This window comes from Lynx canadensis, chromosome D3, assembly GCF_007474595.2.
Source record: "Lynx canadensis isolate LIC74 chromosome D3, mLynCan4.pri.v2, whole genome shotgun sequence".
Lineage (NCBI taxonomy): Eukaryota > Metazoa > Chordata > Mammalia > Carnivora > Felidae > Lynx > Lynx canadensis.
The window spans coordinates 88,250,687-88,263,601 of NC_044314.2; the positions used below are offsets into that span (position 1 = coordinate 88,250,687).

Genomic DNA, 12,915 nt, shown 5'->3' on the forward strand with positions numbered 1-12,915 from the left:
AACAGCGAATTTTACATTCTGCGTATTTTGCCAGAATTAAACGCGGAGGAGAATAAAAAATAAATCGCGCAGTCTCCGTGAAAGTGAAGCCTCTTGCGCTCAGTGGTGCCGTCCGCACTGGGACCACAAAGCGCACGGAGGACAGACAAAAGCAACAGTGCGGCCCCCCGTGGGGCGAACGGCACCCCTGTGCCCTGAAACCAGAGACGCCGCCCGGCCCCCGTGCGCCCTGCTCTGACCTGCTGAGAAGCTCTCACCTCCCAGGGCAGCGCCTCTCCCGAGTGCCGGGAGTCTGGAAGGTGGGGGGGCCCAGACAGGAGCCAGCGGGGAGGGGCCTGCTCCTGGTAGGATTCTGAAACTTCAGGGTGGCGCACTCAGGCCCCCTTCCCAGGGTGGGGGGTGGGGGGGCAGGGCAGACAGCCCCATCTCGGCCTCCGTCCCGGCTCGGCCTGGAGGCCACACCGTCCTCAGACTCGCCTGCCCCTGTGTGCCCAGGGCCCTCGCTAGAAAGGCCATCCATTGCTCTGTGAGTCACGTCCTGGAGCTCCGGGCGCCAGAGGCTGCACGTCAGTGGCAAGGCCTTGGTAGGGCCAGGAGGATGAGGGCCGGAGGCCCGGGCCTGCTCCCAGCCCCTCCACACATCAGCTCCGGGACCCTGGCCACCCTGGCCTCGCTCCTTACTCCGTCCTCTGTGAATCGGGATGGACAGGGGAGCCACCCCTGATCTCGGGGCTGAGATCAAAAGCAAGTGAGAACAGGCAGGCACATGGGGCTCAGGCACCACCCGGCCTCAGCGTTCCTGTCGGCACTGGGCTCGGGCAGGGGAGGAGTGGGCCAGGGACAAGGGGGATACACAGGATGCAGCCCGACAGTGCAGGGGCCACCCTCGGGACCCTCGATGCCTGCAATCTCTAGTCCCCCACGGTTAATCCGGAAGCCTCTCCTGTGTCACAGGTGGGGAAACTGAGGCACGGAGCTGGGTCACTGGGCCAGGAAGCGAAGGACCCGGCTATTCCAGCTCCACCGAACACACAGCTGGCTTCTAAGGCAGGACATGAGGTCAGCACCACAGCACGTGGCCACCAGCCCCCTGTAGCCCCGCCTCCCGGGGGAGAACGCCACCAGTGGGGGGCGGGGGCTACAGCCTGACCCCGTGACCCCACCGTGGTGGCTGCTGGAAGCTCTGTGCCTCCCCTCCGCGAGGCCCACGTGTGCTGCCGCCACTCTGTCTACGGGGCCACAGTGCGCTGAGCCCAGAGGCAACAGAAGCCACCTGCTGACCTCGTACACAGCATGAGCCGCACGGTTTCCGAGCCACGCCTCGACACCGCCAAGGGACCCGCCGCGGAACCCGGCGACGCAGCCACACGGACCCCTCCTCTGGAGGGCAAAACCGAGACTCCCGGGAAACGGCACGAGTCTGAGGACGCCCCAAAGCGGAGCCTGCCCCTCCGGATGGCACCAGAGGCCCCCGTTCAAGGCCCGGTGGGTCGCCCGCTCCCCAGCACGTGAGCTTCAGGACCCGGATGCAAACCGAGAGCGGTCAGAGCCGCGGAGGCGCTCACCTTTCTTGGCGGTCTCCATCTCCTCCTCCGTCCAGCGAGAACTCTCGTTCATCTCCATCGAAGCTAGAAAGGAAGGCGGGGGCGCGTTGGCAGAGGCCCAGGGGGCGATCCCGCTGGGGTTGGGGCGCCGTAAGGAGCCCGTTTGGCAGGCGGAACTCACACTGAGATGGCCCAGGGCCTCTACCATGAAAGCTGCATCTGCACGCACGAGGTCGGGGAGGGGGCGCCTCCCCCGAGAGCACGGCGACCGCACGAGGGGCACAGGGACCAAGAACGCCAGCTTCGGGCGGGCAGGGACCTCCTCTGAGCTCGGACCCGTTGGGGGCCGGATGGGTCTTTGCCGTGACACCCCTGGTTGACACCCACCAGGTGTCCGTAGTCCCCACTCCAACCGTGACAACCAAAGCTGGTTTGGGACACGGCCACTCGCCTCCTGGGGTTTAAAAGGGCCCTGGCCAAGCATGCTGCTCTGTGGGGTGAGTGACACGGCCCCCCCGGTTCCCCCCGTGCAAGGGTGAGGCTTTACAAGGGACTGCGACCCTGGACATCGGGCAGAGTCGGCCAGGCCTCTGCAGTGGCACTGTTTTCGGGTGTCTCCTCCAAGTTCCCCGAGACAGACGCCTGGGTCTTTCCCTGCAAATTGCTTAAGATCTCCTGAAGGGGGCAGACATGAGGGACCAGCTTCATGGACCCAGCGCCTGGAACAGCACCAGGCCAGCCTGGAACTACCAGGCTCGGTAGAGGCCAGCCGACCAGTGGAGGGGAGTTCCAGCAGGAGGGGAACGAGAAGGAGCAGCTCAAGGCAGGAGAGGGGAGACGGCCCCCACCCCCCTCCCTGGGCGGCTTCCCCCCTCCCTGCTACAACAGCCTGCAATCCCTTTCTTCCCAAGGGACCCTCAGAGGGAGGCTGTGAAGTCTGAGCTCAAGGTGTAAGTGCCACTGGAGGGCCCAGGGAGGTGTCTTCCACCCAGCAATCTAGCCCCACCCAGCATCGGCCGGGGGCCCAGAGGAGCTTCCCAGAAGTTAGGCCGCGGAACCTGCTGCCCCCGGCCTCCAGGCACCAAGGCGTAGTCACAAAGGCCGGAGCGTGACAGTAGTCACGTGAAATTTGTGGCCAATGGGGCTGGTCTGAATTCCAGCTAACTCCATGAATATGGAGGTGACATCCTTTCTCTAAGCCTCACACAGCCCATCTATGAAATGGGTATGAATTACCTCCCACAGGAAGGAGGGACAGACCCTGGGTTTCGGGTAGGGGGCAACTGTGAGAAATGAAATGTCACCTCCATCAACTCAACTTCCACCCTAGGAAGGAAGGCACTCTGGTGCCTGGGGCCTGAACCTGAGCGCTCAGGGCCCAGGGTGGGGGCTCCCCCAGAGGCGGGAGGGGCGGGCCCCCCAACAAGCCAAACACCACTGCGGAGATAAAGGACACACGTTGGCTGCCCCCCTGTGGCTGAATGGGAGAACTGCTACTCAATTTGTCTCTCCCGCCCCCAACCCCAACTTGGGATGGGGGGTGAGGCTCAGACCCGCCGAGCAGGAGAAACTGAGGCCCACGGGAGGGAAGTTGGAACCCGGGTGCCTACCAGGGCTGGGGGCGGGGACAGTCTACGCCCAGGCCCTTCTGAAAAGGGGTTGCAGCTACGACAACTGCTCCCTGGCGCAGGTGGGGGCCAAGCGCGGCCAGATTTTCCAATCAGAAAACAGAACCTAAAGTGGCGATCTAGACTTCTACGGTGAACCCTCCAGGCCCGGGGTCATCGGGGCTGATGGGCGCTGAGCCCTCCCCAGCCCCACCAGCCGTCGTAGGCTCTTCCCACACCCGGCCCCCACACGGCAAGCGCGTGTGCAGACGAGGGCCCTGGAGCACAGAGAGGGTCAGGAGCTGGCCCCGGGTCACACAGCGAGTTCGGAAGCCAAGGCCGGGCCTCGGAACCCACCGTCCTCCCTGGCCTGCAACTCACCCAGCTCGGCGCTCTGCTGTGGGGTGACGGCCTCCTCACTGTTGGCCTCATTGGCCATGGAGCGGGTGATGCGGCCTTTGCGTCTCCCCTGGCTGTTGGCGGTTTTCCGGCCTTTAGAGGCCACTGCCTCCTTCTCATCGTTGTCCTCCCCAGAGGTGTCGTCCGTCTTCTCCCTGAAGGCCAGAGAGGGAGACAGGGGTAGCCTCGCCTGAGCCGGGAAACCAGACGACGGTTGCAGGGGACCTGCTTCCGTCAGCTCGATGGGCGCGGGCCGCCAGGGACCTGTGCGGCTCAGACGCCGGAAAGCTCGGGCTGAGGGCCGGCGAGCAGCGGGCCGCAAGCCCTCCGCACTCGCCGGACGAGGGGCGTGGGCCGCCGGCTCCCTGCGGCACCCCTGTATCCACGCGGGCGGAGGTGCGAGCTGGCGGCCGTCACGACCCGACTCCCCAGACGAGGGGCGTGGGCCGGCAGGTAACCGGGGGGCTCCGCGGGCAAGCGCCGCTGTCCGCCTGCCAGACCAGCTCACGTGCCACACAGTCGCGCTGCCGTCTGCCTGCAGGCCCGCTGGCTCAGCCGCATGGGGGGCGGCCGGGTCCCACCCACGAGGCCGCTCGGCCCCCCCGAAGCAGAGACGCCCTCGGCGGGGCTCGAGGCCCGCAGCAGCTCGGCTTGCTCGCGGTACCGGGACGGGTCGCTGGGCCTCGCAGAATACCCAAGAGGGAAGGCTCCTGCCGGGCTTCTGCAGGCCGGGCCAGGCGCGGGGGCGTGTGCGGGTGACCTCGGGACCCGGGGCCGGGGCTTTCTCCGAAGCCGCCGCGGGACGCTCAGATTTACACCCCACCTCCCATTCGTCTTCCTGAAGGCCCCCCCTACACGTCTGGGACACAGAGGGCAACGAAGCCAGATGTTCCCCGAAGCCACATGCCTGAGCCCATGCCAGGCACCTGGCACAAAGCCGTGCCCGCCCCCCTTTCTGGAGCGAATCTCCGGCTGGCTGTGCTCGGCACCCGCCCCTGGCAGGCACGGGAGGCTGTGCCTTGATCTGCAAGAACTCACGCTGGCGGCGATAATTCTAAAGGTGAGGGCAGGGCCCGCCTGCATACCTAGTCCTCCCGCCAGCTCCTCTGATCGTCCCCCTTCCCCCGCCTGGCGTCTCAGGAGACTCGGCGGAGGAGGGGGAGAAGATGAGGAGGCCAAGAGCTCCCAAGTCATTGCCTGGATTTATTAGCTCAGGAGTAGAGCTCAAATGAGCTATCAGTCTCAGAGGTCTCCAGAGGGTTGGAGGAGGCAAGGGCGGGCGGGGGGGAAGGCAGGCTTCCGGAAGGGGGGCTGTCAGGTTCAGACGGAGCGGAAAATGCCTCCCTTCCCGGCAGGCAATCCGCAGCGGCCGAACGGCTCGCCTCAGGTGCTTCTACAGAGAGGGCCCCCCCCCCACCCCCCGTCTCGAGCTGAGTCCAGGCCACCTCCCCGCCACCCGGGGGAGGGGGCCAGGCCACGCGGGGCGACGGGGCGGCCTTACTTGGTCAGCTCCTCCTTGTCGTTCTCCACGTCGGGCTTCTCCTCCTCCTTCTCAGCCTCCTTGTCCTTCTCCTTCTCATCCTTCTCCTCCTGGTTGCTCCGGGGCATTTGCTGCTGCTGCTGCTGCTGCTGCTGCTGCTGCTGCTGCTGCGGGGGCCCCGGGGGAGGCCGGGGGAGGGAGGAAAACGGCGAGGCAGGTGAGCCTTTGCGCCTGGGCTGAGTGCGCCCGCAGAGCGGGAACGGGACGCAGTCGGCCGCAGACGCCACAGCCAGGGGCACCGCAGCCCATGGGGTCCAGGGAGGCAGGAGCCCCAGGGCCAGGCGTAGACATCGGAAGCCTGGACGCCTCCAGGACTCCTCCTGACTCCTCCACTCGCGGGCTGTGTGACCCTGGATGAGGACCTTAACCTCTCTGTGCTCTGACTCCTCCCTTGCAAAGCAGGGCTGTTCCGCAGGCCCACCCCGGCCGGGGGCCGGAACAAGAGATCCCCGACACGAGTGGGGTCTGGCACGGCTGTCCAAGGGGGGCCGAAGCCACCACCGGCACGGGGAGGGCTGCCGGTCAGGCTTATCAGGCCAGAGCGGGGCGAGCACCGGAGAACCTGGGGACGCATGCCTGACGAAGCTCGGGCCACCTCGCAGCCCATCGCCACACCCGTAACACGGGCAGGCGGGGAGGGGAGCCCGGGGCCCGGCCCACGTGCAGGTGCGTGCTGCCGTGTCGAGGGTCCACTGCCTGCCGCAGGCTTGCTCTGCTCGCGTCCAGGGCGAGGCTCTTTCACCTCCGCCCAGGCCTGTTTCCTCTGCTGCCCCCTCGCACCGGGCCGCGGGGCCTGCCCTCAGCAGGACGGGGGAGGAAGTGAGGGCGGCCGGCTCCTTCCCGGGAGGCTGCCCGACTTCCTCCTGCCCTGCTGGGTTTCTTTCAAAGCACCCGCTGCTTCGGGGAGCCCGGGTGGCTCAGTCGGTTAGGCGTCCGACTTCAGCTCAGGTCGTGATCTCACGGTTTGTGGGTTCGAGCCCCACGTCAGGCTATGAGTGGCCGGCTCAGAGCCCGGAGGCTGCTTCGGATTCTGTGTCTCCCCTGCTCTCACTAGGTCTCTCTCTCTCTCTCTCTCTCTCTCTCTCTCTGTCTCTCAAAACTAAGTAAACATTACAAAAACTACTTAAAAATTAGAAAAAATAAACAAAGCACACGCTGAGGCCACCCCAAAGTTCTCCCTGCGGGCAACTGCCAGACCGGACCACCTTTCCATCCCAGTGAGCCAAGGGAGACGAAAACAAACCCGTCGAAAAGCCTTTCGGTGTGGGGCAGGGGTACGGTCACCCAAGGAGAGAGAAACCCCAGCAGGTGGAGAAGGCGGGGGCAGGCGGGGTTTCCCTGCGTCCCTCCCTCCCTGCATCTTTCCTCCGCGTCAGGAGCACACGGCCCTCCAACGCACGAGGCTGCCTCGGCCTGCGACCCCCTCCCCGGACGGACCCTCTTGCACAGCTGTCGTTTGCGAGGCGGCGGACCACAGCTGGGGGCGTTCTGTGCCACGGGGGCCCAGAGCGCGGAACCCCGGGCTCTCCCCAGGAACAAGCTGCTCCGAGAACCCCCTCTGCTCTGCAAGAGGAGGCGAGGGGGGCTCAGAGCAGCCTCTCCGCCCCGACCGCATCGCTGCCAGTTCCTGGCGGCTGGCCTCGGTCCCTTCACCAGCCTGTCCCTCACCACCACCAAGACCCCTGAGACACCAAAGCACGCACTTACACAGCCTGTGAGCCGTGGTCACCTCTCACACCCGAAAGGCAAAGCCTCCTTCGGAGCCGTCCCAGCAGGTGGCGGCAGGAACAGAGAGACAGAGAGGTTTTCCACTTTGTTCCGAGACGGGTGCCCTCTGTGCACTCGCCTGAGGAGGGCAGAGGGGGCGAGCGGGGACCAGGGAGCAGGCTCCGGGGCCAGAGATGGCGTGGCTGATTGGGGAGGGGTGTCCTGTCGGCTTGGCCGACTTCTGCGCACCTGGGAACCCGATGCCGGGGGCTGGGCAGGACAGGGGCTTTCCAACCGCAAGTAGCTTGGCATTCCCAACGCCGCCTTCGGCCGCTTCTCTACCCAGACTCCTGCCCGGGCAGCAGCCTCACCCCAAACCTTTTCTTCCGTCCCTCCCAGTGGCCACAAGGGCTCAACTCCGGGCCACCCACCAGGAAGCACCTGTCGTCATCCCCTGGGTCTGGGCTGGTGGGGCCTCAAAGCCCCGTGAGATCTCATCCCTGGGCCGCAAAGCAGGCCACCGTCCAGCCCAGCATGGCCAGGAGGTGCGGCTCCCCACCGATAGAGGCCCAGCCCTGCACCCGTGCGTCCTGACTAACAAGGGCTGAGGCCCGGCGGGGGTGGGGGGGGGGGGTTCTGCACCTGCGCCCGCACTGAGCTAAGCGCCTTCCTGCCCGCACCCCACCCCCTGCCTCAGAGCCCTGGAGAAGCCCCACTGGGAAGATGCCAGCATTTCCCAAGGGCTTACTGCCCAACACGGAGCTGTGCACCCCCCACTCACCAGCTCCCGCCCCTCCCGAGTCCCGGTGGCGGCCAAGATGAAAACGGACACGAGGAGTGACCCAGGGTTCTGTCCCTGGCCCCACACCAAGCACCTCGTAGGCACCAACCCGCCTGATGCCCTGAACCAACCTCCGACAGAAAGAGCGGCGGCCACCCTTCCCCTCCCGCACAGCAGGAAACTAGGTGCAGAGGCAAAGCCTCACGGGCTCCGAGGGAGGAAAGCGGATGGTCCAGGGGCAGCAGGCACAATCCCCACTCAGAGTCTCCCCCTACTCCGCCCTCCGACCAGAATCGGGGGCCTCGGTTGGGGGTGGGGCGGTCTTTGGGCACCCCTGCCCCTTGCCGCCTCGCCCAGCCCGTCCCCCATCAAGACTCCTCGAGCCCCCACCTGAGCCTGGGCCGGCCCCAAACCGCCCCCACCCCTGAATGATCATCCGCATCGCAGCAGGAATCCCCAGAACGGCCCAGAGTGCCAGGTGCCGGGCACTGCACCACGGACCTCGACCGTCTCCTTTACCAGCCCCTTGCCTCTCCCGCTTTACAGAAGAGGAAACTGAGCCACAGGGTGGCCGAGCGACAAACGTGGTCAACAGCAGTGCCAGGATTCCAACCGAGGCCCGACTTAACCCTGGCCGTGCCCAGCCCCCCTCCAGCCGCCCCCCCCCCCCCCCCCGGCGTGCCACCCACCCCTCTGCAGGCTCCCGCGCCCGTGCCCCCTTGCGGGGAGGCTCGAAGTCCCAACAGACACTGCAGCCCGGCCATTACTCCCACCACTTCCCACCTAGGTCTGCAGTCCCAAAGCCAGCCACACCCCGACGGTTTATCAAGCCCCGAGGACAGGGGTGAGGGACGAGGGGGCGTGTGGCTACACCCACTAGTTCAGCACCTTCGAGGCTGCTCTGGAGTCACGGCATGCAGCCCCCCGTGGGCTCCCGGCATCTCGTGACCCGACTGCCGTCTCCCTTGGGAGCGGAGCCCTGGTCCTGGCCTCAAACGTGTTTCCCAGTGGGAGAGACCCACCAGCACAATAACGACCATCTGCCTGACCTCCTGTTGCACCGAGGTCAACGGCTGATTTAGGGGTGCTCCATTCACTCCAGATTTATGCGGCAAGACGGGGGCCCCAAGTCACAGCACCGCCCCCCTCACCACAGCCAGCTCAGTCTCTCAAAATCTGGAAGCCTCTGATGGTCTAGGGCAGCAACCATGAGGACCGCTAACACAGTGAGGATTAACACCTTCCAGGGCCCTGCTTCCCAAGGATCTCGCTGTCTGATGGCCGCACACACACGCCCCCTAGGGCACTCTGGGGAGTCCCGAACCCCAAGACACGCCTGCACCAATGGTATCAGAATCTTGGGGTGAGACCCAGGCCTCGGCGTGTTTAAATTCCCAGGTCATCCCAATGGGCATCCAGGCTTGAGAACTGGTGTTTTAGACAAGGAGGCAGCAAACTTTTTCCGTACGGCCACAGGTCCACTGGCTTCTGTCACAACTGCTCATACCAACACGGTTTGGGACTTGAGAGCAGCCAAGATGTAGACAAGTGGGCACGGTTACGTGCCAATAAAACTTTATTTACAAAACAGGCAGTGGGCCAGATCTGGCCTGAGGGGGCCACAATTTGCCCAGCCCTGCTCCCAGACCAGTGCTGCTCAATCTAGACCTGCACACGAATCAGCTGGGTGTGGTGAGAAAATGCAGAGTCCGTGGGTCTGGGGTGGGCCTGGGCCTGTGCACTTCGAGGCACCTTCCTGGGGAGGCTGACGCTGCTGGTTCCTGGGTCACGCCGAGGAGCGAGGCTTTCGAGGGTCCTTGTTTCACGAAACGCACCCAGGACCTTTGCCTCCGGCAGCCGGTGACGCCTGTGGACCTGGAAGCCAGACTTCACCATCTCGAGCGACTCCGGAGCTCCTGACGGGGGCCTACCGTTGCGTCTGAGACGCGTCAGCGGTCAGGCTCACAACGGGCTTCGTGCCCGGCGCTGGGTCGGGAGCAACCCCCCCCCCCCCCAAACCACAGCACAGCTTCGCGGAAACCCTGACCGGATCTACGGTTGGCCGGGGTCATCGGTTCAAGTGCCCGAGGGACCCCTGCTTCTGGAGGATGGAGTGCGGGACAGGCAAGCTGAGCCCGCGCTGTGCCAAGGCCCCAGGCCAGGGCCGCACGGAAAACGGCACGCAACGCCGACAATTCCTGACCGCACACGGCAAATGTGGTACCAAGCCTCCTTCTCCCAGTCTCGAACCTGGTATAGTTAACCGAATCCCCCCGGCGACACTGCCAACACCTCTGTTTTAGCGATGAGAACACGAGGACGCAGGAAGTCAAGGAGCTCGCCCAAGGTCACGCGGCATTTCCCAGCGGGATCCCAGGGGCGGGTGTGCTCAGGCTCCCCCCTTTCAAGCCAGACTGTGCCCCCACAGCCCACGCCCCACCAGGGGGACTCCACGCCACCAGAACCGCGGGCCCCAACCTTCCGGAGCTGGCGCCTCAGGTGACAGACAAGGAACGCCCGCCAGGGCAGCCGGCGGCTCAGTGCTGAGAAAACCTGAAAAGGCTCAGCAGGCCGCAGACGTGGTGGCAGTTCTTCCTGGGCCATGGGGACGAGGAAGGAGGCCTGTGAGCTGGGTCCCCGAAGGCTTTTGGTAGACAAGGACGAGAGGGGACACCGCAGGGGGGGGGCCTGGTGGGCAAAGGCACGGCAACGTGAAAACGCCCCCACCGTGCTCACCAAGTGACACACGGCGCCTGGCGGCAGGGCCCGGCCGGCTTCGACACCCACGCGCAGGCAGGCGGGTGGCGCCCTGGTGGCAGTGGGGGAGGGGCGGGCAGGGAAGGCCGTGTTCCGCCTGGTGCTGAAGGGCAGCGCGGTGGCCCATCGAGGGAGGCACGGCAGTCGGTTCCCGCCGATCTTGCCTAGCGGGAAGAAGTGCCGACAATCCAGGTAGGCGCGGACGCATTCGATCCTCGGAGGATAGGTCCCCAAAAATGTGCCGGGACAGCTTCCCGAGACCCCACACCCAGCGACACCAGAGGCGGCACGGTCTCATCCACTCATTCTACGGACGTGTCACCGGGCGCCTCCGGAGAGCGAACCCAGAGAGGGGCTCTGTCCTCGTGACACCTGCCACCTCTGGGCAGCAGGGAAGGGCGTCCCGGAGGCCGAGGCTGGGGGAGAACTGCGGTCGGGGTCGGGCGTCGGGAGGCAAGACACAATGGAGGTTTCTGGTCCCAGCAGCACCCCACCCCCACCCCCCCGCCTCCCCGCCGACACTCGGCCCCCTACCCTCCTCATCCAGCCCGTCCGTCCATCCGTCCCTCCTGGGAAATGCAGGTGGGGTTAGTCCGTGCGGGGCGTCTCCACACGGACAGAGGCGTGCGGGAGCTGGCTCGGACCAGCTCGCGAGAACAGACCTCAACTTGCAGGGTTTTTGCAGGCGAGCTGCTATTAGACACAGCCGTTACTAAAAACTGAAATCCATGACCTTACGGTTAAAGAAATCACAATAAAAACAAAGGTAACAAGTACTCCGAGGGCCTCGCTTCCCAATCATCCAGCTACGTTCGTCTGTCATCTGTGCTCTTGAGGACATTTCTGTCAACTGCACCCACACAGCGGAAGTGGAGCGGGATACGGCGCTGTGCGTGTCCCTCCCGCTCCCACCTCCCGTGACGTCACGCTGGCAGCCGAGATCGGGGCACGGCGGGAGGGTCTTAACCACAGCCGCCGGCACGTGCTGCAGATCGGGGCCTCGCCCCCCCCAGAAGGCGGGTTGCTAAACCCACACCAGCATCCCCTGCAGACACACGTGCCAGCAAAGCCGGAGTTTCACACACGCTCCCGTGACGTCTGTTCTCGTTCCGCCTGCAGGGGAGGCTCTGGCGGCCAAAGCTCCGTTTTAAGCCGTCGGTCAGAGCCTGTCCCGCCACCGGGCATAAAATCGGCGGTCTGACACAGCAGAAGGCCTCGTGATCTGGCCCCTGCCCACCCCTACCCGCCTCACCCACTTCCCTCGCGTTGCTCCCCCTTGCCTCCTGGAAGACGCCACATTTATTCCCACCTCGGGGCCTTTGCACTCGCTGTGCCTGCTGCCCGGGAGTCTCCCTCCAACTCTGCCTGGCCGGTTCCTTCTCATCACTCAGGTCTGAGCCCAAATGACACTTCTTCAGCCAGGCCCTCGAGGTCTGCTCCCTAAAAGCTGCCCTCCCCCGCGTCACTTGCCTCCTGACTCTGGCTCACGTTTTGCGGCCCTTCCCGCCACCTCACACGATCACGCTAATTCACTGTGCACCGTCCACCTCCCACATGGGCGTGTCAGCTCTGGGGACCTGGTCTGTCTTGTTCGCTGTGGAGTCAGCTAGAACGGTGACTGTGTGAAGACACGACGACAAGGTCTCCAACACGGCCACCATCCACCCAGGACGCTCCTCGAACGGTCAGGCCCACCACGGCCCCCCTGCCGTGGCCCACGCAGGCACCGACCCGCACAAATGCTGCTCTTCTGGTAACTACGTTCTGGCTCTTGGCAGCCCAGCTTGAGACACCCGGATGTGGGGTGCGTCGGTCCCCAGGCTCTCACCCCCTGGAGTCCAAATGATCCGCGCTCACATCTTCTGGACGGGCTCCTGCCCTCCGTGTCCTTCTATGCCTTTGATGTGGTCTGCCTCGGACGGGGCTGGCGGGGAGCCAGGTCTCCCCTGCCACCACATCACGGCCCGTGAGAAGGCCATGCCTGTGCTCTCCCGAAACGAGCCAGCTTGCTGGCTCCCTGGGGCACGGGCTCTCCTGAGAACGGCGGCTCCTGGAATGTGTCCGGGGACTGTGGGCCTGGAGGGGCCTCCCCAGTGGCCTCCCCCCATCTCGGGCAGGAATCAGGGACATCTGCTCCCTGGAGCCCTAGATCCGGACACGGTCTGGCCCCCAGCAGGGCGGAAGCATACCTCCCGCGGGCCTGGGCCGTCCAGGAAAGCCAGACAGACCCCCAGGCCGGAGGCCCATCTGGGCTCCGGGCAGCAGTCTGGCACACTCACGCTTACCCCGTGGCCCGGGAGAAACGCGGCCCAACCTGGAGGCGATGTGGCCGTATCTGGCCTGCCACATGTCCCTGCCAGACCTCACTAGAGCGGGGATGGCGGTCAACGATTTCATCAGCCCAAGGTGGGGGGGGGGGGGAGAGACATAACCAGGCCCTGGGAACCAGCACGGGCTGAACAGCAGCTGCCCCTCCCCATGTGGACCACACTTGGCTGGGCCTGCCTGGGAACAGCCTTCCGGGTCACACTGTCCTCTGTGAGAGCTGCCCAGGCAAAGGAGCCTCAGGAGTGTCCCAGC

General features: G+C 65.3%; 1 protein-coding gene across 23 annotated transcripts in view; it reads right to left on the reverse strand.

Annotated features, from left to right (window-relative positions):
* Nucleotides 1-12,915, reverse strand: part of NCOR2 (nuclear receptor corepressor 2) — a 183,099-nt gene that overhangs the window by 64,416 nt on the left and 105,768 nt on the right. For 21 of the 23 annotated variants that reach the window (XM_030336915.1, XM_030336910.1, XM_030336924.1 and 18 more), the window contains 3 exons: nt 5,052-5,197; nt 3,533-3,705; nt 1,566-1,628 (listed from right to left, as the gene is read on the reverse strand). In XM_030336915.1, the coding sequence (XP_030192775.1) occupies nt 1,566-1,628; nt 3,533-3,705; nt 5,052-5,197 (382 nt within the window). The remainder of the gene's footprint in view (nt 1-1,565; nt 1,629-3,532; nt 3,706-5,051; nt 5,198-12,915) is intronic. The other 2 variants (XM_030336912.1, XM_030336908.1) reach the window with 2 other exon arrangements.